The sequence below is a fragment of the Seriola dumerili genome, unplaced genomic scaffold (assembly GCF_002260705.1).
Source record: "Seriola dumerili isolate Sdu_G_001 unplaced genomic scaffold, Sdu_1.0 BDQW01000025.1, whole genome shotgun sequence".
Taxonomy (NCBI): Eukaryota; Metazoa; Chordata; class Actinopteri; order Carangiformes; family Carangidae; genus Seriola; species Seriola dumerili.
Window position 1 is genome coordinate 18,996,731 of NW_019174280.1, and position 25,465 is coordinate 19,022,195.

The 25,465-nt window shown below is 41.8% G+C and overlaps 1 protein-coding gene across 1 annotated transcript in view; it reads right to left on the bottom strand.

Moving 5' to 3' along the window:
• The window catches only part of LOC111237092 (nesprin-1-like), a 72,961-nt gene extending 48,026 nt beyond the window's left edge, over positions 1–24,935 (bottom strand). The window contains exons 1-30 of the mRNA XM_022766062.1: positions 24,860–24,935; positions 24,507–24,712; positions 23,258–23,425; positions 22,742–22,900; positions 21,913–22,071; positions 21,356–21,490; positions 20,539–20,774; positions 19,887–20,214; positions 18,800–18,915; positions 18,304–18,424; positions 17,949–18,115; positions 17,215–17,365; positions 16,394–17,121; positions 15,698–15,853; positions 15,419–15,569; positions 15,112–15,270; positions 14,700–14,867; positions 14,462–14,563; positions 14,037–14,240; positions 12,870–13,075; positions 10,257–10,554; positions 9,619–9,797; positions 9,201–9,516; positions 7,904–8,242; positions 7,625–7,761; positions 7,017–7,146; positions 6,052–6,067; positions 4,549–5,036; positions 1,193–1,349; positions 138–238 (exon numbers count right to left, since the gene is read on the bottom strand). Of these exons, the coding sequence (XP_022621783.1) occupies positions 138–238; positions 1,193–1,349; positions 4,549–5,036; positions 6,052–6,067; positions 7,017–7,146; positions 7,625–7,761; positions 7,904–8,242; positions 9,201–9,516; positions 9,619–9,797; positions 10,257–10,554; positions 12,870–13,075; positions 14,037–14,240; positions 14,462–14,563; positions 14,700–14,867; positions 15,112–15,270; positions 15,419–15,569; positions 15,698–15,853; positions 16,394–17,121; positions 17,215–17,365; positions 17,949–18,115; positions 18,304–18,424; positions 18,800–18,915; positions 19,887–20,214; positions 20,539–20,774; positions 21,356–21,490; positions 21,913–22,071; positions 22,742–22,900; positions 23,258–23,425; positions 24,507–24,712; positions 24,860–24,935 (6,057 nt within the window). The remainder of the gene's footprint in view (positions 1–137; positions 239–1,192; positions 1,350–4,548; positions 5,037–6,051; positions 6,068–7,016; positions 7,147–7,624; positions 7,762–7,903; positions 8,243–9,200; positions 9,517–9,618; positions 9,798–10,256; positions 10,555–12,869; positions 13,076–14,036; positions 14,241–14,461; positions 14,564–14,699; positions 14,868–15,111; positions 15,271–15,418; positions 15,570–15,697; positions 15,854–16,393; positions 17,122–17,214; positions 17,366–17,948; positions 18,116–18,303; positions 18,425–18,799; positions 18,916–19,886; positions 20,215–20,538; positions 20,775–21,355; positions 21,491–21,912; positions 22,072–22,741; positions 22,901–23,257; positions 23,426–24,506; positions 24,713–24,859) is intronic.
• Positions 24,936–25,465: the final 530 nt, after the last annotated feature.

Below are 25,465 nucleotides of genomic sequence, written 5' to 3' on the forward strand. Positions count from 1 at the left end.
TACTGGCTTTAGAGCAGATTACACAATTTTATAAATCATTGCTTTTTCTCTGTAATATAAAAATCTAATTCTACTTTATTTAGTAAAATTGTTGAAGCAAAATGAAGCTCTTGTGATACAGAAGTTGGTGCACATACCTCTGCTTCCTCCAGCTGTTTGGCCATAGCAGCCACATCGAGTTGTGCTGGTTGATATCGACATGCCAGAACCTGCTGGACAGTTCGCATCAGGCGAATCTCTGGTTCACCAGGAGAGGACTTCAGATACCAATTTAAATCAATGTGTGGTCTCCTCTACAACATAATAACAACAAACAAAACAAAATTGGTGGGAAACACTGTTTGCTTTAGCCCCCTATAGATCTGAACCTCCGCTGGTGATAATAATGACAATAATATGCAAAAAATGGCAGGAAACCGGCCACAAAAAAACAAACAAAAACAAAAAGGCAGAAAACAGACAACCCTGTCTCTTGACAAATGATGTATAATTATGTATACCATGCTAATTTGTCTATCCAGTTATGTTGTGTGGGGAAACTTTGTTGTTGTAATTGCTACCTGAATTATGTTGGAGTGGAAATGTTTTTTTATGGAGGATAGTGAATTTCTTTTTTCCCCATAATTAAACAAAAATCACACTTGGTATCAAAAAGCATTCAAACTATGACAGCGCCAGTCACAAACTGTATACTGTGTGTAATTATACCCACTAACGACCCAGCAGGAAATCATTGCATCTCCCTTCCTGTAGACCTTCCTGCCGACAGCATCATGGGAATACACAATACACATTAATCATAAGACTGCTTCGCCTATCTATTCACTGTTCCATGCATTTATGATTGGCTTCTTGCCCTTTTGGACAAACGGAGCTATGCATTCATACTTTGAATTATATCACTAAAATGCTTAAAACATCCACAAACAGTGAATAAAAAACACTGCAATTCTGCTAATCAGAATTTACCCTTTAACCTTTAGTAAACGCACTCTAAAATTCACACTTTCACAAATCAGTTTATAGTTATATATATATATATATATATATATATATATGTGTGTTAGTTATAGTTATATATTAACTCATAGAAAATGCTTTGCAATATAGCCTAGAGTAGATCTAACTCTGAAAGAGGTCCAGTAAGTTTTTTTTAATTAAATCCAGTTGATACTCACATTTATTATGTTACTTCTTTCCGCCAAGCTCTGTATCTCAGACAAGATATCCAGCATGGTGGATCTGTGTTTGCAGGACGCTGGTGATCCACCTGTCGTCTCTCCGGCACCCCAATCAGCTGACAAACCCAGCGTCGTCCTCTCAGGCTCCATGTCTTCTTGCATCTGACGCTGCATACACAGAAGACAAGGGGTGGTGTCACTTTTTAGCCTTCTTCTTCCCTGTGTTTGTCCACAGATAATAACAGGGCTTCCAGTTTTTTCCCTGCTCTACACTGGTAAATATTACTGTGTTGACAGTGGCCCGGCGAGTCAGTACAGTTAACATAAGAATGCGCCTGTGTAGGGAGCAGCCTGCCCTGAGGGAGGACTCCATCTATTCATCTCCAAAGTGCTTCCTCCCATACTTCTTCACAGAAATAACTGATCTGTTATAACATGGTTAGACAGGGAAAACGCCAAAACATGACATGATCTGCTCGGTTACTTAATTACAAACAGGGGAGGTGCCTTTTAAAATATGTTGGGCATGATCAAGACGTGTGTTGTCGCAGCGTGTAGTTGGAACGAGAAGAGGAGTTACCGCTCATTTATTGTAGGAAAAAACAGTACAACACAGAATATTTTACACTGTTTGAGTCAAGTTTGACTTACAAATATTTTTTGTCATAAGTGGTTCAAACATTTAGGTGCAGAAGACCAAAGCTTTAAGTGGCAGCTGATAAAGGCAAAACTCATTTCTTTCTGGGAGCTGAGTGTTCTTTCATCTACAGCCTGAAATTAGCATTCCTTACCAGTGTCCGACTCTTTTCCTTCTGAACACTATGTGAGTGCATACTTTAATATGTCTATATATGGTTCAATTTCAATATATTGGTGGACGTCTACGCTCTCTGACTCCCCTTTTAGTTTTATTGGAAGTGTCTCCTTAATCATGATCACTCAGACCAAGCAGCTTTATCAAACAACCAACTGTCTCTTATAAACACAACCCGCTGCCTTCCTCAGTGCAGCATCCTTTAACAAATAGAGTCAAATTAGTGTCAGAAAGACAATTGACTGTTTCTTAAATACAAATCTTCTGGTATTTGGCAGAAGATTTTAGGACAGTCAGTTTATAGAGAAAAGAGAGAAGGCATGCTGTTATTACTCACAATAATGGCAGGTTGTCTTAGTTTGAGAAATTCCTCAAACACCAAAAATGTTTTTGAGCACTGTGGCTTGTACTATCAAAACACATCTCGAAACTTTGGAGGGTTGGAGTGATGGCACGGTGCCGCATTGTCTCTGCAGATATCAGCAGTTGCCATATTTGCAGGAGGCAAGTATTAGCAATGGTAAAGTAGTAATGGTTCTCATGCTGTATTTTTCCCCTGCCAGAGAATGTGGGTACTTTCTGTCAGTGTTGACTGCTGTGCACACATATTTCTGCCTCAGCATCTTTATTTTTCCTTTCATACTTAATTTGCAATCTGTCTTGGGAGCTGCTTCAGGCTGAGAATACGCACGCAACAGGTGCCAGGAAAAACCATAAAAATCTGGTGGGGGATCGTGTCTGAATTAACAAGTGTTTTCCATGTGTTGCTTTTTTTTTTTTTTTTTAAAGAAGATTTTTAACAGATTTCCTGTCAGATTACATCGGAGTATGGTTGTTTTCACAGTTTCACACAATTGTTCTCGTATTGTGTCATAGGGTATTGCACCGTTTTTTTGTGATAGGCAGTTAATGATTTCTTCTGTGCCAGACACAAGGCAATATGTGACATGGATTTCATTCATTAGTCAAGAGATAAAATAAATATCTTTCCACTGGATGACCAATGTTTGAAAAAATATAATTGCCAAAAACTGTATGACTGCACTTTGGCAAAAAATTATGACATTTAAATGCCAAATGGTGAGAGTAATAAATGACTGAGAGCACGTAAGATTCAGGTAAATGTAGGGCACAATTCAGGATAAAATTACAATTGCAAAATGTCAGAAATACCCAAGTTTCACTGAACACACACACACACTGACATGAAGGTCAGATAGGGAAAAGGTAATCATTTGTAAATGTCAAAAAAGACTCTGTTTGACGTGTGAAATTTAAGACAGCTGTAATTCTGTCTGGGACATCTGGGACTTCTGCCTGTAGGGATGAGAAACTTTTTCACACTGTTCAAATTTCTCTAACAAGTGAAAACTGTGATAAATTTGCAGAGCTTAATTAACTTTGTGAGATTATGTTTCTCTAATGATTTTAAAAGCTGGAAAAGCAGCCAAATGATTGTATTAATTTGTACTTGTGGCTTGTTGAGGTCTAAGATGTCGATCATGTAATCTCAACATCTTTTTTAGCCCTTTGTCAACCCCCTGGGGTCGAGTGCTGCTGTTTGTTTGTGGTCTGTTTGGCTACTGCTGGCTGCACAACAATTTGGCCCTCGGGGATAATAAAGATATTTCAACCTTCAACCTTCAACCCTCTGCCTCCCTGTTTCCTGTAGCTGTCTATGATGTACCGTCTAATAAAAGCTGAAACACTGAAAAACATGGAGATTTTATCCAAATAATCCATAAAGTTGGAGATTGTTAAATTGAAAATCAACTTAATTTTCAGGTTAGGATGACATGTTACATTAAATATATTACATTAAAAGACATTACATGAAGAATCTGAGAAGAAGGAGAGTAGAAAATCCACTGAGTAATATTTCAAAATGAAACCCACCTGTCCCTGTGTCACCTCTTTGTCCTCCAGCGCTGCAGGTAACTTTGATTCACTTTCTCCTTTTCGCAGCAAAGTGTTTTCTTGTCTTTCTGGCGCATCCGAACGTATGGACTCAGGGCCTTCAGGATCACTTGCTTCTTCTGTGTTTTCTGCTTCTGCCGTCTCTGCATATCCCGTACCTGTGCTCTCTGCAGCGTCAGCAACCATTACCTGTTTATTGTCACCGGCAGGTATGTGAGTTGTAGTTAAGGCACCTCCAGTTTGCGCTGAACTTTCCACAGCGCATAAGACTGAGCTCATTGTTTGCTTCTCAGTGTGACAGGAACCTGTCACCTCCCCTTGTTTGACATTGGGAAATGTTGTTTCTGCTGCATGAGTGCCAGTGAGCTGACACTCAGTAACAGCGCAACATGATTTGGAGGAATTCAACACATCATTGTGCATTAATTCATGGGTTTCTGACTTTTCTTTGCATGATAATTTGGCACTTGTAGATTGCACCATCTTTGACGCTAAGGGCTTTTCTGACAGTGAGTCTGCCACTTGAGACACATTTGATTTAAAACTACGGCCTTTCAAGTCTGTTTCTTCTGCTTTAGGACTGATTAATGTTGAAAACGATTCTGATTTTTTCTCAGGGAGTCCTGTCCTTGAAACTTCTGTGATCTTTGTGCCACAGGGATCTGGGCTGCTGGCTCCAACATTTCCCCTTGGCTGCATGTCCTGTGGCTGGTACAGAGGAAACTCCATGTCCAACACTATTGTAAACACTTTCTTTGGGCTCGCATTGATATCCTCACAGTATTTCCCTGTTTCTTGAGCATCAGTAACTGGTTTTAAAGTCTTTGATTGTGATGCTAAATGAAGGCTTTTCAAGTCAGTTTTGTCTGATTCTGGACTGATTAATGTTGTTTGCAGTCCAGGTTTCTTCTCAGGGAATCCTGTGTTTGCAGCCTCTGTGAATTTTGCATCACACCGCTCTAGCTCTGCTCCGTCTGAATATGCGGGTACATCTGCCCTGGTGGCTCCAATGTTTTCATTTTCCTGCACGTCCAGCACGACTGTTAATGCTTTCTTTGGGGTCACACTGACGTCCTCACAGGGTTTCTCTTGTTCTTGAGCATCAGTAATTGCCTTAAATGTCTCTGACACATTTTCAGTGTTAGAAAGTGGAAAGTCGTGAGGGTTTGTTTCCAGGGATGTCATAAAATGTGGTGAACTGATGTTTTTGGTGTTGTCTGTGCCTATAGCTGATAGTTTTGAGTCCAGGACTGAGGTTGTGTCTTCCTGCAATGGTTCAGAGTTCTCTTGCTGAGCTATTAAACTCTTGTCGAGAGTTTGCACCGTATTTGACATTAAAGGCTCGGTGTTATTTCCAGAAAGTGTCCTGTGCCCTTCGCTTTGAGGAATACTATCTGCGTGAATGTCGACAATATCATCGTTTTTTGGTGGAGAAGATGTTAGCTGTTGTGATTCCTGTTGAGTTTCTGATTTGAAAACATCTGGGATTTTTGCACTTGGTGCTTGATTTGGTACTAAGGCATCTTTTTTGGCTGTTTGCATAAAGCTATCTGCAGCACACGCTTGTTCCATAGATATACATGTTTCGTCGTCCTCTCTTGTGGCATCAGCTTCCACATTACATGCTCCTAAAGTGTTCGTGAGGAGCTGAGTGGAAGGATGATGCTTTTCTAAGCCTTTGGTTATGATTTTGCTGTCATGCCGATCACTTTCTGACTTCTCCTCGTCTGTTGCAGGAGAGGAAGGAGACGCTGAAGGACACACGGCCACAGTCTCCTCTGGTGAAGCTGAATGTGGTGCGTCACTTCTAAAAGTTTCTTCAACAGTTTCACATGTCAAATCTTTGTTGTTAAATTCCACTTCACTATGACCTTGACTCGCCTATGAAAACCAGGAAAATGGACAAAAAGTTTTAACCACACAAACAACATTATCATCATCATTGTTTTGTGCTGTGAGATTCAGCGACTGAAAAGAAACTCACCAGGCATTTAGAAAGGGTTTCGAGGGCAGGTGTGCTTTCATTCAGAGCGTATGAAGCTTTTTTCTTCAGTTTCTTTGAGACTTTTGGTCCCAAAGTATTTAGAAGAAAATCTTTTTCTGAGAGCACTCCACGGAGAGATCGTTGAAGCTGCAAACCTTCATCCAGAGCCGCCTACCAGAGCACAGACACATATACAACAGGAGGTGAATACGACAAAGTGCCCTGTCCTCGTGGTGTTGCAAGAACCAGCGCTCCAACAGTGTGGAGTTTTACAACCATTCAAGAGGCTGTGAGGCTGCACTCAGACACAGCATGGTAACTGAAACTAAAGGCTAGCACGCGCACAATAACACAGCTAACGTGCTGATGTTTACCAGGAATAAGGTTTACCATGTTCAGCATCTTAGCTTAGTGAGTAAGCATTAACACAAAGTAATTAGCACTTAACACAAAGTGCTGGTTAAGGTGATGGGTCATTAGTCATTAGTTTTGCAAGTAATAAACCAAAGAATTGGAAAAGATGAAAGGTTATTATGGTTTATCTTGTGGGGAACATGAATGTGTGTATCAGATTTCATGGCAATCCATCTAATAGTTATTGAGACATTTCACTCAAAACCATAGATGTCAACCTCAATGTGATAATAAAGTAAAAGTCAGCGGATCTCCAAAGTCAGAAGGATTCATCTATCTATTATGTTCACCATGTACCACACAGAGGACACACAGAGGGTATTCTCATTCTAGTAGTTTATAAAAGGACGGACCTGTGGCATTTTAGAGACATAAAACCCCTGCTGGGTTGAAAAAGTTTTTGTCCAAAGCCAGAGACGGTAAAAGATAATAGTCTTCGTAATGACACAAAGTGCAGGCTCAAACAGGATTAAACGTTTTAACGTCCTGCATTTATGGGAACTACTTATTGTCTTGAACTTGTTCTGCGAATTCAAAGCCACAGACATGAAGGGCCGGTTGAAGCCCAGCATGCTTTAATTTAAGAGTTTTCTTTTTCTTATTATTGTTCAGAATTCAGTTTTTAATTTATCTAATTGGCAGTGACAGAGCAGACTCTGTAGGCTACATTATTGTGTTTTATATGAAACAGAAACATGTGTGTTACCTGACTGGGCGATGATGGTTCAGCTTGTACTGTTTGGCTCCACTGCTGCAGCCGCCTGACGACCTGTCTCACCCTGTTAGCAGTGTTTTCTGCACACTCCTGCTTCCTTTGTAGAAAAATGGACCTGAGGCTAGAATTAGGACACAAGAGAGGGAACAAACAGGCAGGAAATTAGTTCTTACTATATTTAAAAGATTAGAAAAAAGTAATATATGGCAAGAGTGCATCTACAAATAAACTGTGGTTCTTTGTTTTTAAAAACAGGTAGCCTCTATCTCAATGCAGTGGTTTTGATACTGAAGGTGTTTTTCAAAAGGTCAAACCACATTTCCCATCAACTCCATTTACTTTCTGTTGCAAATAGAGCATTGCTGTCCGCCCAACTTCTTTTCCTGGCATAACTTTGAATAGGTTTTAACCCACACATTAGAAATTACTTTCCTATCAGCCTCTTACTCCCTCATCAGCCCCTCTATGAGCTGAAACCTTTAGCCTCATTTGGGAGAATAAATAAAGCTGAAGAACCTGTTATTTAGTTACAATAATTGTAAGTAAATAATTATGATAAAAAACATTTCTGTTTTGAAACCAGGAGTGAGGTGAAGCACCTGTCAACATCTTTAGCAACTCCATCAACAGTCAAAGTGACATCTGCAGGAAGCACGTCTTGTGTGATGCTGGACTCTCCAGTATTCTGCAGCCTGTAAACTCTTGCAGCCAACTCTGTCAGTCTGGTATCAAAGTCCTGGGAGAGAAACAAACGCTTCTGTGATTAAAAATACTGTAAGCTGTCTAAGATTTCATGCTGGACAGGGTGGACAGACAGACGTATTCATTCAGCATGTATTCCTTCACGAACCTATTCACCTCGGGTCTTTTAATGTTACCTGTATGGCACACCACTCCTGTCTGAGCTGGCTGATATCAGGCAGCACTTCAAGGTTCCCGCACAGATTGCCAACATTTGCAGCCAGGTCTTTCACAGCTGTCTGTACACAGGAGACCTCTTCCTTCACCTGTTGATCTCTCTGGTTGTTGTTTTTTTTGCGCAGTGCCAGGTTTTCTCTGATGCTGCTGTCTAGTGCCCTCTTGTGGTTTTGGAGGATGCTGACTTGCTGGGAGAGGCTGGCTTGGGCCTCGACCGTGGAGCTGTTTGTGATAGAGTCCTTCAGCGTAACAAGTTGCAAAGTGTCTTTTTCCATGTCTGTTACTTCTTGTAGCAAAGCCTGAAAAGTGGAGGGATTGGATCATGAACATGTTGTTTGTTCTTGTAAACAGAAACACAATCTAGGTGGCTAAATATTAGAAAATTCTCCATTCCCTTCACATAAATGTCTTTTTCATGGTTTTAATGTAGAGGGAATGTGAAATAAAAATGTAATGAGAGCTTGTACATGATTCACCAGGTCAGTTTACTTAATGGACCTCACCTCCAGAGCTGGTACATCAGTGGGCAGTTCAGCTGAGCTTTCTTTCTGGGCTTGACAAGCTGTCATCCTTTCTTGCAGGGCTGTCAATTTATGGTGGCAGTCCTGCAGTAAGTGGCCAAAATGTTCCTCATTACTTGCACCTTCCTCGAGGCGGGAACACGCATCCTGTAGACATTTGAGTGATAACCAAACAAACAGTCAGAGGACTTATATTTAAGAACACATACTTACTGTGATTATAATAACTGCATCTCCATCAGATGAGCTCAAGTATCCCTTCACTGACCAACCTGTAATGCCTCATATGTGGATGTTAACGCTAAATAGAATGGACATCTTGTTTCATACAGATGAATTGTTAGTTTTTAGGTCGGTTCAGTCAGTTTGCAGTGCTACTTCTGTCGCTTTGAATGGCAGAAGTTGGACCGTTCAGCTATTTAGCTATCTGTGTTAGCTGACACATTTCAACTTACTATTAGACTTACCTTTACCTTTTGATGAACTGACAACTGAACTAATTATTTTAACATTTATTCGTTACTTTAACCTGACTTTTTTGCCTGATTATCTATTGTTTATCGATAATTTTTGTCTAGCTACTGTATTTTTTTGTATATGTCCATTGCTTTTAGCTAAATTTTAGCTCAATTAAACTGTTTATTACATTTACCTGAGTATCCCCTGAGGTACCCCTGGTTGGGAATCACTGTGCTAAACCACGATCATCACTTTAAAATGAAGAGTAAAGTTTTACCGTCAGCTCTGCCATCAGTGATAGGCAGTAGGTGTCCAGCTCAACCCAGGAGGAATCTGCCCAGATGTTGTCACTGGTTCGCTCAGCCAGATCTCTCCTCTGTTCAGTCAGGCTGGTAAGAGTTAACTGCAGGGATTTAGATTCATCCAACAGTTGACGGGCTAGAAGGCAGGCTTGTCTACGTTCAGCTGTGCCAGGCCAGGGGAATAAGGTGGGGAGCTGAGCAATTTGGCGCTGCAGCTCTTCCACCTTGCAGCCGACCTCCTGTCGTCTGGACAGGTGGGAGGAGGTGACCTCTGGATCAGTCTGCAGAACCCTAAAGCACCAGGACACACAAATGACAAAATAATTAAGTCCAAACCCAGGACTGGCATTTTTCTTATTGATTAAAATGATCTAACTGATTAAAGCCACTCACCTGTGATAAGGCTCAACTGATTGCTGAAGGTCCCTCCACTGCTCCTCTACTCTCTGAATGGTTTCCTGAATTTCCTGTTTCAGATCATCTCCATCACTCAGTCTGTGGCTCAGACTATTTCCAGTAACTCTGAGCTCCTCAAGGCGAGCGGCTCCATCTGTGGTTGCACTTACCACAGCCTGAAATATATATTTTCACAGATCTGTGCATAACTTATTCAGAATGCAGCAACATGAAAAGTGACAAAAACGTCTCCATGATTCTCCCGGTATAACAGACAAATCTGTAACATAAGTGTTACAGAAAATTTCAGTCATCATATCGTCAGTTCTACACACTGGCTTGATTGTCCCCATTTTGGAACAAGTAAGAACAAATGTAGACAATAGTTTACACACTATTGTAAACACTCCCTTTTACAACTATATGAAACAAAATAAAAATATTAATTATATGAAATACAGGTACTTAACCCAGATGTCATTCAGACTAAAGTAGTTGAAAAGTACACGCTCTTAGAAAACACCTTTGCTGTGTCTTAAATCAAATGAATCATGATCAGATTTGTTGCAGGATATGATTTGCCAAGTATGTAGACCCACTGAGCTGTTCAGTCAGAGTGAGTGAAGTTTCCTTACTTGAGCATGGTGAAGTCTCTGCTCTACAGGACTCTGCAGACCGTGTCTTTCACCAAGTGGGGAGTCAACACGTAGTCTCAGATCTCCGACCCAGGATCGTGTGGACTTCAACAAAACCTGAAACACCTCCAGGTCCCCGCTCAGAGAGCACTGCTTCTCCTGGGCACCATGTAGTATGTTGGTGTGGAAGTTGCGGGATCGTTCCAGCAGTTTGCTACTTTCTTCCACCAGCGCAGACTGCTGAAGGCTGCTGCTTTGTAAAGATGACACAAGCTGACTGAGGAGCTCAGTCCTCACCCTGCAGAAAAGAGAAATGAAAAGGGAGTTGGTGTTCAGCTACAGTTTATTCACACATTCAAATGTTGATTAGGGGACAAAAGTGAAGCTTTGTCTTTGTCAGGACAAGGTTACCAAGGATGTACTGAAGTGACAGATAAATAGAAAGGAAAAATCTGTCACAAACTTGCGGCTCCGTCAAAGTCCATAGGAAAAATAAAAAAATGACTTCACATTTAATTAACAAACTTTCAAACTGAAACAACATATTTAAAGATGAAGGGAGTCTCTGCATCAGCAAAACCTGAAGTGCATGCTTGTACCTCTCCTGCCATGTGTGTGTGTTGCACCTTAGTAAAGTCTTTACTTACTTACTGTGAGTGTGTTCTCCAGACATTATCTCTCCAAACAGTGTGTGTCTATCTAGTGTGTGTGTCTGTGGCAAGTAACAGTCATGTAGTTCAGCATGAGCAAGTCACCTCTGGAGAAAAACAGGCTACACAACCTCCTTTATCTAGGCAGCATTAGTCAACATCACAACACCGAACAACTGCACGTTGTTCACGTGTGTTTTATTCAGTCGTAGATCTGCTGTTCATGTCTTTACCTCATTCCTGACTGAAGTGTACACATCAGATTAGATTTAGCACTGACTTTATTGCCCCTTTCTAGCTTTGTGGGTCTAACTGAGTACATCTGCCTCTGTATTATTATTGGTGCAATCAGGAATACCATCCTAATAATATATCTTCTGAGAGAAAATCTGCTGCGACCACTTAAAAGATAGACAATGTGTAAATTCATGTGCAGACAGACTTGTATATGGAGTGTTTGCTCACTTAAAACTATTTTATATTTTTGTGTTGTTAATAAATAAAGTCATAACTTAAAGACACACAGTATAAAGTATATTGCCCCATGGATATGAAATCTTAATTTGTATAATTTCTACAAGATTTGAAAAATAGTATACAGGGCATAACATGCCTTCACCTGGAGTTTTACCTTTGTTTAAGTGCTTCCTCTTGCAGGAGACTAAGATCCTCCCCCTTTCTTGCTTTTACCTCAGCGGCCTGCAGCCACTGTTCCAAATGCTCGCTCTCCCGCTGCAGCCTACAACACACACATGCAGCATGAATGCAGGCATGCGCATGACACGGTCAAGCTCAAAACACTGTAGATTAAAGTGACATCAAGGTGAGGAAATGATTCTCCCACAGAACACAACACACACTTACGAAAAACAAGTTAAACTTGTCCCGCGGTTTTTAATCTCCAGAGTTTGAACTGTATCGCTAAGACTCTTTGTACTCAGTTTGTGTGAATTATATTCACAGGCACAAATCCCATGAAAAGACCAAGACTATGGTCAATGAATTGATCCAGCTAACACGTATTGACTGTGCAGCCAAAGTTTCATACATCTTATTCCTCTGTGTCATTTTCCTCCATTATAAAAACACATCAGGGAGCCACACTGGTGCACAGGCTGACATGTTCCTTCATTACAATGAACATGGTCACAGTGGTTTATTTTGAGTCACTGTGCTGCTGCTGTAAATACTCACTAGCTCACTAAACAGAGCAGTAACCTGCAGCTGAAGAGAATCTCTGACAGATGCACAGTTCACTCCTGTTTGAGTCACATTTGCTAAAAACTATAATGTCCAGCTGTTTGAGGAAATTAAATTCAACCTTAAAATGCAAATGCAAATCTATATTTGTGTTTTATGTCTTTAATTAGGACAGAGAGATTTAGGTCTGAGTGCAACAGACAGTCTGGTGAAGTCAGAAAACACTGACAGGCAAAATGCAACTAAATCATTCTTGGGTTTCTTTTCATGGGATTTGTTAACGATGACAAAAACAAACAGCTAACCTTATCTTTTAAACCAAGGTGAGATAGAGAAAAAGGAAATTAATAAAAAGGTTATTGAAAAAGAAGTTTGAATGAGGTTAAACACTAGAATCACAAACGTGACAAATGATTACATGATTGATGCCGACTCATTAGCTACTCTATGTTCAGTTCAGGTTCAGCTCGTTTGTTTGTTACTTTATGCAGATCCTCTGATGGCACCACTGGAACACAGTCAAGTGATCAAGCAGCTGTTGAACACACAAGCATCTGAACAAACACTAGAAATACCTGCTGAGCAGCTCTCTGGTGCCCTTATGGTAATGTGTAAGTGTTGTGTTGAATGATGTGTGTATGCAATCCGAATATTTGAGAGGACAGAAAACAACGTTTCACTTCAGATGTGTAAACGTGTACACATTGCATTAGAAGCTGAATAGAAAAACAAAATTTAAACTTCTATGCGTGTCTTCTCTTACCTGTCAAGATCCTGGATATTCCTCTGAGTCTGTTCTTCCACGTCAGAGAAGAGGTCATGGGCGTTTCTCACTTTCTCCTGCAGCTGAATCCCGTCCGCACACAGACTCTCTAGGCTATCTGGACTTGTTATGGAGGTCAGGACACGCAGATCCTCCAGCAAACTCTCTGCCTGCTCGTCCTGGGTCTGCAGTTGCCGACACAGATCCTGTAGAGGAAAGAAGTTACTGTTAGTGTTTTAGCATTTTAAACCCTCTGCTACCAGTGTCCAGACTTTAAAGCCACTTTGTGCTGAATTTTATAGCATCTTTCAAATTATTCTGCAGAATTTGTACAGACAGGAAGCAATGATGAAAACTGGTGTAGTCTGTTTGTTTTACCCCAGTCTGAGATGAATGAGTTTCCAATGTGCATTTGTGTCTAGGATAGTCTTTAGTGACACCTCTGAGGGGGCGGCAAAGTCACACATTTTATAATTCTACACACAGTGGCTTTAAAGTGCACTAGGCAATAATTAAAATAAATACTTGTCTCATGTTGGATACAGCAGGTTCACTCCACTGGCCTAAACTGAGCCGATGTCATTATGGGAAATTCTCTCCCCACAGAAACTGACAAACTGAAATGAATCTAACAGTTTCCTAAACATCAGCAAGTGTTCTCTATCCACAGGAACCAGAACTCAAAGATGACCGACTCTGTTCCCCATCACTACAAGAACACACTAATGTTTGAAGATGAATTTTAGACGTCAAATTCCACACCTCCTGTTTAGCAAAGATCTTCTTTGTTATTGGAAACTGTATCACATGGCACCACAGGTGTACTTGCTGAGTAAACAGTGAGTCAAGGCCTGGCCTGAAATTGAAACAAATACTAGTTTGGTTCTCCAAGCGTTTTCGCTGTTTTTTAACACACACCACAAAAAACTGAATTAGACTGAGTGATTGAATGTTTGTTTATATTTGTTCAGTCACTTATTTTTGCTGTTGTGTCTCTCAGCTCTCTACTCCCGGGTGTTTGGGCAAAAAGATTCCCATGGTGTCCAAACACCACTTTAAACTGATAAGGTGATAAGGTCTTAAGACATGTATTAAACACAAACCTATGATTACAAATATTTATAAAAACACATATAATACTTATAATAACTTCACCTCAGAACTTACTTTAAGTTTTGCAAGGACTGCTGCAACATCTGAACCAGCAAGAGTGAGGAGGGAGTCCTGAATCTTTTGGAGGGAGTTGAAGCACTCGGCCATCCTGGCAGTGATTTGTCCCTTAGCGGCCACCATCTGCCTGTAAACATCCTCAGCTTCAGAGCCGAGCTCCTTCAGCTGCTCTATCTTCTTCCTCATCTGGGTCTCCGCCACCTAGATGAAACAAAATTAACCAAGAAACTGTGGTTCCATGTCCGTGTGTCTCTGACAAACACGTAAGAATATATGCAGATTTAATCCCAAACAGCAGTGTGAAGTGTGTAATGGCAGCATCACATCAATTCAAATAATGAGTTCGTCATCATCTGCCCATCCTAGCAGCTTTATTTCAGCCTGGAACACCCACGCCCTAAACTGAAAGTTACATGCTGTACCTGCAGCTCCAGCGGGGGCTCTGCGCTTTGAAGCAGGGACTGAATCTCAGTGGTTCTCTGCTGGAAACGCTGCACACTCTTCTCTTGGGCCACAATCTCTTTCTGGAGACAGTGAGAGGGAGGTTATCGTTACTCAAAGCAGCTGTAGAAACCTGGAGATCATTTAACTTCCCATAAGACACCCCGGAGAAGTCTGAAACTGTATGTTACAGAGCGATAAAAGTGATCCCAGTTTCACCTGCAGTGTCTTGATGTCACCCTCTGACTGAAAGGAAGGAGACTGAGCAAACAGTGCTAGTTTATTCTCAGTCCAGCTCTCCACCTCTGCTCCCAGCTGGAGGACTCCATCCCACAGAGTGAGGCCAAGGTGCATGTTTTCAAGGTGGGAATCTGTCCTTTCTGAAATCTGCAAGGTTATCATTTACATTTACATATATGGGATCATCTACACATAAAACAAAAGGGTAAAAATTCTGCTTTAATAACAGTGGGTTTAATGGTGGAGAAATGCACTCGTAACACAATAATCTGCAAGAAAAGCTCAAGGAAATTAGCATGAAAATATTGTTTATTATAACCTCTTAACCTGAATTACAATGACAGGTTTGACAGAATGTTTCTTCCGTGATATATAAAGTGACTAAACTCACGTCCAGCCAGCTGTCCATCAGAGCATCAGCTTCGCTCTCAAAGGGGACGATGGTGCATTCTGGTATCTGGCGTAGGTGAGAGTGAAGCTGCCTGCAGACACTGCGGACCTCCTCTATGCCGTCCCCAAGGCTGTTCAGCTCTGCTTTTCTTTCCTGAACCTGAGAAAGTGTGTACACATACACACACAAACACACACAAACACACCCACACACTTGTATTTGGGTGTCAGCACAAAGACCCTGATCCAACAACCTAATAGAGACAAAAGGATGATTTGACGTCTCTCCAAAAATCTTTGTGTTATACCTTAGTGTGGAATCTCTGCAAGTTGTCTTTCCCCATGTAGGAGGCTTGTTCACTGATGGTGCTTTCTGCTCTCTGCAGTGTCCCAGTCAGCTCACCACGAACGCTCTGAAACCTCTTCAGCAGCTCAGTCAGGACACGACACTGCTCCAGCCTGCATGTGATCCGTAACACAACACGTACACAAACCAAAACTCAGCAAATGAACACAACCTGCATGACAGACAAGAGGCTTAAATAATAATCAGACATTGTGCTTGTGACTGCTCCTCTTGTCTTTACCGTTCAGTTACAGCCTTTGTCGTCTCCTCCCGGACGTCCTCCACCTCGCTGGTCTGACTCACATCACAGGATCCTGATGAAGATGCATCTTGTATGTGCTGCAGCTCAGAAAGGAGACCAGAAAGACGACTTTCCAGCTCTTTCAAGGCTCGTGTCCTGAAGAGCATGAAACTATCATTAGTGTGCTGGGTCATCAATGCACATACTTAGCATAAGCACAACAGATATTTAATGCACTCCATTATTTTTTTTCTACTTTCGATCTGCTTGAGAGGGAAAAAAATGATGACTTGAGCTGTAATGTTTTGTGTTTTGATGTCGTGTCATGTTGATACATGCAGTGCACAAATGTTTGTTATGTGTTAGATGTTTGTTCATAGGAAGATATCTTCAAGTTATTTTAGTTACTTAACACAGTCTTCATTATCTTGATGTGGTAAACTTCATCAATCTGATATTCCGATAGAGAGGTTACAATGAATAAAAAATGTAATTTGTTGATCCAGATCAGTGCTGTACCTCTGCTGCAGAGCGGGCAGGGTGAGCTCCTGCAGCCCCAGATGCTCAGCTGCTCCCCTCATCTCCCTCAGTGCTCCTAACAGGGCAGCTCTCCTCTGGACCAAGCTCTCCTTCTCCTCTCCCTCTTTCTTAATCTGGCTGCTTCCTCTTCTCTGGACCTTGCCATCCCCTTCAGACCTCCATGTTTGAGCCTTGTGCTCTTCCTCCCTTTGGGCCTTTGTGTCATTCTCTCCATCCAGCCTCCTCCTTTGGGCCTCCAACCCTGACTCCTCTTCTGCCCCAGTTGGACTGGGATGCTCCTGCTCCTGTATTCCCCCCAGCTGTGGTGAATCATCCCCAGTCTTCGTCTGACGCATCTCCGTGGGATTCAACTCTTCATTCCTCTGCATTTGCTCCTTTCCCATTAGATTCATCCCATCTTTGCTCTCCCTTTTCCTGGCTCTCATCAGCTTTTTCTCCACGTCCGCAACGTGCTCGGACAACGATGTCACCACATCCTGGCACGTAACAGTTGCACCATCCATGGTAAGAGTCATTCCCGCTGCCTTTAAATTGCTGTCAACACTTTCACATTGGTCCGCAGCCGTCTGCAACCTCTGCTGCATCTCTGCCTGCCAGGAACGCCTCTCCTGCTCCCAGTCCGCCTCATTTTGCTGCCTGCTGTCGTCCTGCTTTGCCAGCAGGGCTGGGATCTCGGCCTTGACTTCCCTCACTGTGGCCAGGAAGTGATCCACAGCCTGGGCAGCTGACTGAACCTTCTCCAGCTGCTGTCTGAGCTGCTTGAGCTGACTGACACTGTTGTGGAGAGCCTGGTGGAGGGATGTGGCCTCTGGGTGTTGTCTTTCCTCTTCACTGCTTTGTTTTGTTATTTTTCTCACTTCAGACTGCAGCCTGTCGTCCATCTCCTGGGTAACATATCGGGGATTAATACCAATGTTTGCCTATTTCACTCCCAGAATTAAAGTGCTAATTGTTTGAACAAAGCAGAGATGACGTACCTTTAAGTCAGATTGCAGACTACGATCGGTCAGGTTGAAGGAGGAGATGTCCATAGACTGTCGGATGATGCCGTCAAGGTTTTGTGTGATCAATGCCGTCGTCTCATCCGCAGACTCCATCAGGTCGGCCGTGTTCTCAAGAGACGTCATCCTGACACAATCCAAAGTAAAAGCAACTTTACTTGTTAGAATAAGTTGTTATTGGGTATAGTACTAAAATATGTTTATTGTATCTGCTGATGAAGATCGTGTAATGTGATTGAAAGCTCCAGATTAACTACTAAATGAACCTTGAAGTGAGATATTTGTTTCCAAGACAAAAAAAAAAGAAAATTCCCAAAGAAAATGGAAATGTTAACTTCTTTTTAATGTTTCCATGACAACTGAGCAAACTCCATCCACTGATGAAGATGATGTGATATGATTGAAAGCTCCTGAAAATTAAATGTTTTCAAGGTCAAGGTGGAACTTTAAACTAATCTTATCTCACATTTACAGTCCTTTGGAAATGATATTCTGCAGAGTTTGCCAATATATCTGATGTGGTTCATGACTGAAACTAATAATCCTAGTTATGGTGAGTTGTGGTAAAACACCTATGATTTTTACAGGTAAATTAACTTTTTCTTTTTTTTTTTTTTTGAAAGATCACCAACGAGGAGAAGTGTTGCAAAAGTGCGTCATTTAAAGAGATTAGTCAACGCCTTTAATTCAATCTGAGAGCTGCACTGTACCTGTTCTGCAGGCACATCTGTTGGCCTCTCCACTCCTGCCTCAGCTGCTCCCAGTCTCTTTCCACTTCACTCCGGTCTTCTCTGGTCATCAGATGGGGGGAATGGGATAGGTGGGCATACTGGAGCTCAAACTTAAACCATTGTGCCTCTGTCACCTGTTTTAAAGTCTGTTGAGAAGACACATATTTACAAAGATGAACTGAGAAATCTGCACACTGTGACTTACGTGTAAAATGTTATTTAACGCATGAGCTTTTTGGTCTGAGCCCTTCCTCAGTGTCGAGGTCAGATTGGTATAAATTGTAAAATGCACTGCTAAAGGAGATGAAGTAACATAGGTGATGCTTCCACTTGCCTGTAGTTGCTTCCTTTGGTTGTGCAGAGTAGAGATGGTGACTTGCTCTGGGATAAACTCCAGCAAATGTTGCTCATTCTTCTTGAGTTGAGACTTAAATACCAAGCAGGCCTTCCTGTACCTACAGTGAAAGATTTACACATTGTTAACATCGAGAGACTGAAAGACTACATGGGAACAGAGCCTGCTGCGAAATCTGTGATACGAAGTTAATTTTATTCTTATTTTATTAAACTGAAAAGCAGGTGGCAGACTTATGTGTTTAGGCTGTTTAAATGAGATAAAACAGGTCAGACAAGCAGCGACATAAAATAAATTGATGCATGAAAAAAACATGTATAAAGGCGTCACGGTCAGAAGATACTGCCTATCCAGAGGACTTTAATGCAACCAAATATATTTAAATTTTAGAGTATGTTCCTCTGTTAGCTGAAACTTTATTTCACATGCTGCCAGTTCCTTAAAAAAAAAAACAGAAACATTCTGTAAAGTTTACCTTTCTAGTACTTCCTGTTCAGAAGGGTGCTCCTCCTGTGGTGGGGCGACCGCCTCTGGGATGACGGTCCACTCTGGCTCCTGCTTGGCCTCCACAGTGTCACCCCTGACAACCGCCTGGGAGATGGGAGAGTTACATAGTGACAGAAGAACAGAGGAAAAGATGGAGCGGCCGGCCAACCCAATTACTGAGGATTAGTGCCCTACAGCTGGTGCTGTGGCTTCTAAGTGTCACTCACAGCCAATGAAACTGCTGAAGAGGAAAGGCGACTTTAAACTGAATGTATAAAGTAAATAGGATTCATTTAAAGCTAATTAACATGTGCAGCAACCACATTCAAATATAATTTGGTTTATAGTCACAACATAGTATTTAAGGTTATTGGTTTACTGGTAGGGTAACACAAAAGCATGCCTCTGCAAATTGCCCCTCGGGTACAAATAAAGTGTTTTGAAAACCTGCTTCATATAAAATTCAAAGCTGCATAGGCAAACATTTTAGGTAAAATGGAAAACACATTTATTCTAATGAAGCTCTGGCTCGCAGGTAGACATCAAAGACAGGAGCTTGAAACCTGGACAACCTCATAACTCCCATCTCCTTTTTTTCAGAATGTGGAGGAACATACATTTAAGGGTTTAAAATAAATAGGCTGCATCCAAGTTATAACTGTGAAGCTTTCTCCTCCTTTCTGAGAAGCAAATAATTCATGTCAAGTGTTTTATAGTTTGGTTTCAACTCAGAAAAGTGTGGCAGGTTCACATACATTAACTGTTCGATTGAAATGTCAAACTACTGTTAAAAAAAAACAAAAAAAACAACAACAAAACATTCTTGTTATGTTTACAAAAAGGAATTAGGATTTAAACCTTAAAGCATGAAATTAAACATCTTCTAAATCACAGTCAGTGAGTGTTAGAAACAAAAAAAACTGGACTAGTCAGTGATCACTGACACCACCTCCACCCTGACCACATACTGTCCATTTAAGAAGCTCTTTCAAATTACTTTTACTTCATATCACATGATTACACAAAGCACCAAAATACTTGCAGATGAGAAAAGCAGTCATGTGATCCGATCATACCTGTATATGACTTTGGGCTTGCTGGTTGCTCTCTGTGATGTTCAGCAGACGAGCCTTCAGTCGCTGTTCTGGGGCTCGAAGTGAAGACTTCTGAATTTTCCCCGACCCAGAGCCTCTCTGCTGAGCCGCTTGCTCTTCTCTTCCTGTCGGGACATCCTGAGATCGCAGTGGCAGGATATCACCATGAAGTGGCACTGAGCCCGCCACAGGTGAGAGGTCTTGTTGTGGGCTGTCCGCGCTCTGTGTCCGTCGCAGACTGCTGCCCGGGTGTGTTTCGTCCGACACGCCAGTCGCTCTCAGCGGGGTGTTTCCCCCAGGCTGCCGTCCCCTGCTGGGTTAAGAAATGTTCAACAGGAGGCGGTCAGGCCCATTCAGTTTGAACCAGAGCAACGGGCATCTCATTAAGATTAATAGATTTGAAGGATTACAGAGTGACAACTGCTTCAATTAAATGATGCAGTTTATACTGTGCATTGAATATTAAATAAATTAAATTTTCTAATGCAACAATAATTTGTTTTATTTCAGTCCAAATTTTAATTTGTGACGTTCTTCCTGCAGTTTGATGTTCTACCTGCCTCTTTAGCACGACCAAAAAAAAAAAAAAAATACACGACATTTTAAGCTAGCTTTGTGAAAAGCATTGCCTTACCTGTGTGCTGGGAGAACCGTGTCACCGGTTTGTTTGTCCTGTGCTTCGTCTGACTTGTTCAGCTGCTCTGTCTCCAGGCAGGATGATTTACCTGGTGCCACTGTTTCACACAGCTCGCGGAGCGATTCAGCCCGCTGCTCAACAGACGCAGCTCCGTCAATGGCGGCCTGTGGGAGTAGGTAATGTGAAACCACCTGAGCTCCATAAAAGTACTCTAGTATTTCTAGCTCTCTGGCCTGAATCAGACAGTTTGCCACACAGTGCAGTCAGGTGTTAATGCCACGTTACAGGGTTATGCAAAGTACCTGTTGTTGTTGCTGCAAAGGGTCAAGGTCAGTCTGGTCAGAAGCTTCACTGAGAGCGTTAGTATGCGTTTCACTTTGCACAACAGAAAATGGCTGCTTTCCTTCTCTGAGCTTAGACCATAACATGGGAACAAAGGCAGCCATTTCTCTGCGTACGTCCTGAGTGTGACACAAACAGGCAGAAACTTTAGTTTAGGTAAAATATTAGTTATGTTAAGTTGTAATGATTTAATAGTCTGTAAAATATTAGATTAATCTGAAACAACACAAAAAGTAAAAGGAGTGTTAAAAAAAAAAAGATCAAAATATTTTTTCTACTGAATTAAAATCACTTCATTATAACAGATATTCAATGGGAGACATCGCTAACCCAAATCAATTTCTATTAAGCTCCACTTAGTAGAATCAGTAAGAACAAAGAAAGCTTTAGGTGTATTTTTTGAATAGGTTTCAAAACTCAGTAAAACCTTTGCTCGTGGGCACATTAGTCTTTTACAGAGTCTCTGTCATACCTCCCACTGCTTTCTGACTGAGTCAGAGAGGAGCATCAAGTCCTGGAGCTGGGGCCCGGAGCAGAAGGCCCCGTAACCTTCCACTGCATCCAGGAACTCGTCGAGGATGACAGGCTGCAGAATCTTTAAAGCCCGCTGCACAGATAAACACACAGCTAGACAAACACGCTCCAAACAAAACCGGTAGCAACACAAAGCGAAACACCACAGACCTTTAAAAGAATGTGTCCTAATTCTGAAATTAAATTTGGGATTTGTGGGGTCTGGCGGTTTAAAGCGGGTCTTAAACATAGCCAAGCTTCTGTTTTAATAAGCAACAAATAAGTAGAAAGCTGGCTTTAAAGTCACTATGAGAAGTCTCACACTTATCAACTAAGTGAAAAAATGTATTTTTAGTGAATGATGCTGAAAGTAAAGATACTAAAATACGAATTGAGTGTTGAAGATGTGAACAATGAATGAATTGTCAGAGCTTTTACTTTTATCTACAGTTTGTAAAACTCAGTTAGTTTTAGTGATGTGATGCCCCTCCTATCCTTTAATGTTTGAAATCGTACCTGCTTCTTCTTGGCCTGTGACTCTGAAATCTCTTTGCCACCAAATAACTTGATGGCTTGCTGGATGCGTCCGTGCAGATGAACTCTGGCCTTCTCCAGCCTGCTTCTTGCCATTGACTGGGCTTTAGAATGAACTTCACTGCGGACCACGACGGGTGGCTGTGGAGATGTTTTATTAACCTGTAAAGGGTTTGGTTGGCCTCTTATTCTGGATTTGGATTTGTGAGTTTGTGAGGGAGGTGAGCTTCCGTGTCCCTCTGTTACTGGACTTGTGATGTGTTTAGACAGAACTAGAACCAGACTTTTCTGAGATGTTGGTCCAGCAGCAGTTTGAGTTGAAGATGGTGAAGGTTGATCATTTTGACTGGGACTTGAAGCTTGAGCAAATGACTGAGGCTGCACCATGGACTGAGGTTCAGCTTCTTTTACACTTTGAGAAAGAGAAGAGTGAAAATGAGGTACTGGTTCCTTCAGAGGCTGAGGCAGCATTTGGATTTCGACATGGGGTATAACAATGGTTGTTTTATCCTGGAGATCTCTTGTCCTTTGTTGAGGCGTATGAGATGGAATCTGAGGTGAGAGCTGACTTGGGTCCTGGGTTTGCAGCTTAACATTCCCAGTCTGGTCTACATGTTTGGTTCTGGCCACAACAAGGAACCCCGTCTCTGGCTGTCTCTGGGTCTGATGGACTGGTTCACCCACATTACCCTTAAACCCAAGGGAACTAAACAGTCCAAGAATCTCCTAAAAATGGAAAATATACAAATCACATGAATATGAGGAACTGTTGAGGAACTGAAAAAAGTCACTATACATTAGTTTAACTCACCTGGCCGTGGGAGACTGCCTCTGAGATCCTGTCCTGCATCCCAGAGGTACTGAGGTGCTGCAGAGGAGAGGTTTTCTGTACTCGTGCGACAAAGTCCTGCAGATCCCGTCCCTCAGTTATAACCTGGTTCTCCAGCTGCGAGCCCCGAGAGATCAGCACCTAGAAAGGATTGTAAGACCGGTATTGGGTTATGTGTATTTTATTGTTTGTTGTATTTTAAGGGGCAAATTTCAAGGCAAAAGGTGTCACACCTCTTTAGAATCCACACCTTTAACCCCTCACTGATAAACACAAAGTAAAAGCACCACAACAATGAGCACTTAACACCGAACATGGAGACTGAGAGCGGAAAAATAGGAATCATAAACATTCATTTTAAAATCTGCCTCTGCTCCAAGAAATTTGCAATACGCGAGCTGGAATTTGCAACATGACATTTGATCATTTACTCAACAACAACAAAAACAACAACAAAAAAGCCTAATTAGAAGGAGCATGAAGTTTTGGTTTGCTGACTTTGGCTGTAGAGTCCAGTGCAGAGCGCCCTCTGTGCTCTTTATCCTTTAGGTTCTGGTAACAGTCCAGCGCATCTGTGCTCCAGTGGTCCAGCTCTGCCAGACGGCCCTCTAGCCTGGATGCAGCCCGCTGCAGCTCCCCGCAGGTCCTCTCTGCTTCAGACAGCACCTGTCACATATACACAAGTAAGCCCCTATCCTCACTTTGCCATACTACAACTCAGGAGAGTGGACAATGGGCACAGGATAATGTCAGTATTAAACTCAGTGTTTCTTTCCGGTCTTTACAGAATGTTGCCTGGGTGTTGGTTTGATAAAGCTTGGCTTCAGAACGGGTTTAGTCAGAAAATGGAAGAAAGAATGAAGCCTGTTGAGCTGCATCACGGTGAGTCAGAGTTTTTACAGGAGGATACCTGCGGGAGAGTTTGCTGGAGGTTCTCTGTGTGGCTTGTTTGAAAGTCTGGGGATGAACTGAGAGATGACATATCCACTTCTGCCATCTTTTTACTCAGCAGCTGATTAAAAAAAAAAAAAAAAGGACACGTAGTAAGTAGAATAATTTTAATCTTCCTGATTTTTATCTACCCATCCATTTGTTAATGTGTAAGTTTGCCAACCTGTAGTTTCTGTCTGTTAGCCTTCAGTGGGACAGAAGCCACGTCCAGTGGTTGTCTCAGTAGCCAGCTGGCCTCCTGGGTCAGTGAATGCACCATTTGAAGACCTGGGGGACCGACACTGGGCTCCGATGACACTTCCTAAGAAACGACATGCTTTATGTCTGGCAACCTCTACTGATGTCTGCATGTTCGTTCTCTTATCCAATTGCCTGTTTAGTGCGTAACCTTCATCAAATTAAAAACTACAACACTATTTAAATAGGTCTTGGTATTAAATGTTTAAGTCCTTTGTATTCATTAAATCGTAACCTTCTTGAAGTCTCTGTAGAGAGAAGAATGAGAACTTGCAAACTTACAAATTTCGTCCTCTTCACACATTCAGCCCACTGCATGTTGACCTTGCTGAGTTGTTCGGCCAGAGTGCGGCTGGTTGAAGTTTCTGTCACTTCAATAAGCAGATTCCCCACCTCATTTAACTTAGCTTGACATGACGTCCACTCACTCATTTCCTGCTGTAACCAAAACAATAGATAAAACAGTTGTTTTTTTGTGTTGTTTTTTTTTTTTTTTTTACAGCCAGGCAGCTTCATTGTAAACAGTGGCCTTTACAGTGAGAGTCATACATATTATTACCTGTGTCCCTGCAGCAGGAGCCTGTGTTTGTGACTGTGTGTTTTGTGTGAGCCATGTCTGTAGAGAGGTGAGGCACTTGTTGTAAGTCTCCCACGCAGACACCACTCTCTCCATCATCCCTTTCGCAGCCGGCACAGCCTGTGAGACCGACTCAGCTTCGTTTTCCGCTTCCTTCACCTGACGATTAACATGCTGGGAATCTTCACCTGGGGAGTGAAGAGTGGGTGGAAGTCAGTTCTTACCTTTTTTTTAAAAGGTAAATCTTCAAGAAACTCATAATCTACAGAGTTCATGACCGAGCAAAGATTAAGCTAGGATTTCGTGCTTATCATAGACAGACATTTAGCTCATACCTAGTGCTGCCTTGCTGGTGTAAGCGTTTGCCTTCTCCTTCAGGTTTTGGAGAGTGTCCATCAGAATCAATAGCATGCTTTGCCGCTCCACTGTCTCCTAGACAACAAACCAACAAAAGTCATCGCTTTAGCTGGATTTCTGGAGGCATATTTTATAAGATGAGGTAGGGGGGGTTAACAAATTCCAGTTAGAGTAAAGCCAAGAGTCTAATATTTTCCCTAAATCCATAGAAAAGTAGCTGATAAATGGCTGTTAGTCTTTTTATTTAAATACTACCTCCAATTTACTCAGTTCACTGTTGGCTCACTTAAATTCAGAAAAACAGTTCTGTATCTCATAACTGGTGTGAATCTTGTTCTTTGTTCAGATGTACACTCACATGCCAGTCGTGCAGTAGCACATCTACGGCCTCCTTTGACCTGTAAGGACTTTTCCAGGTCTGGATCTTAGCGTTGATGCGGTTCAGGAGGTCCAGCACAGTGAGACGATGTTCCTGGTATTCCAACTTGATCCCTTGATATTTGGCTGTGACTCTGATATGCATTACACTGTTGTCAAATAATAATAAAAAAGAAAGCATTAACACATTGTCCATTGAGGTTATT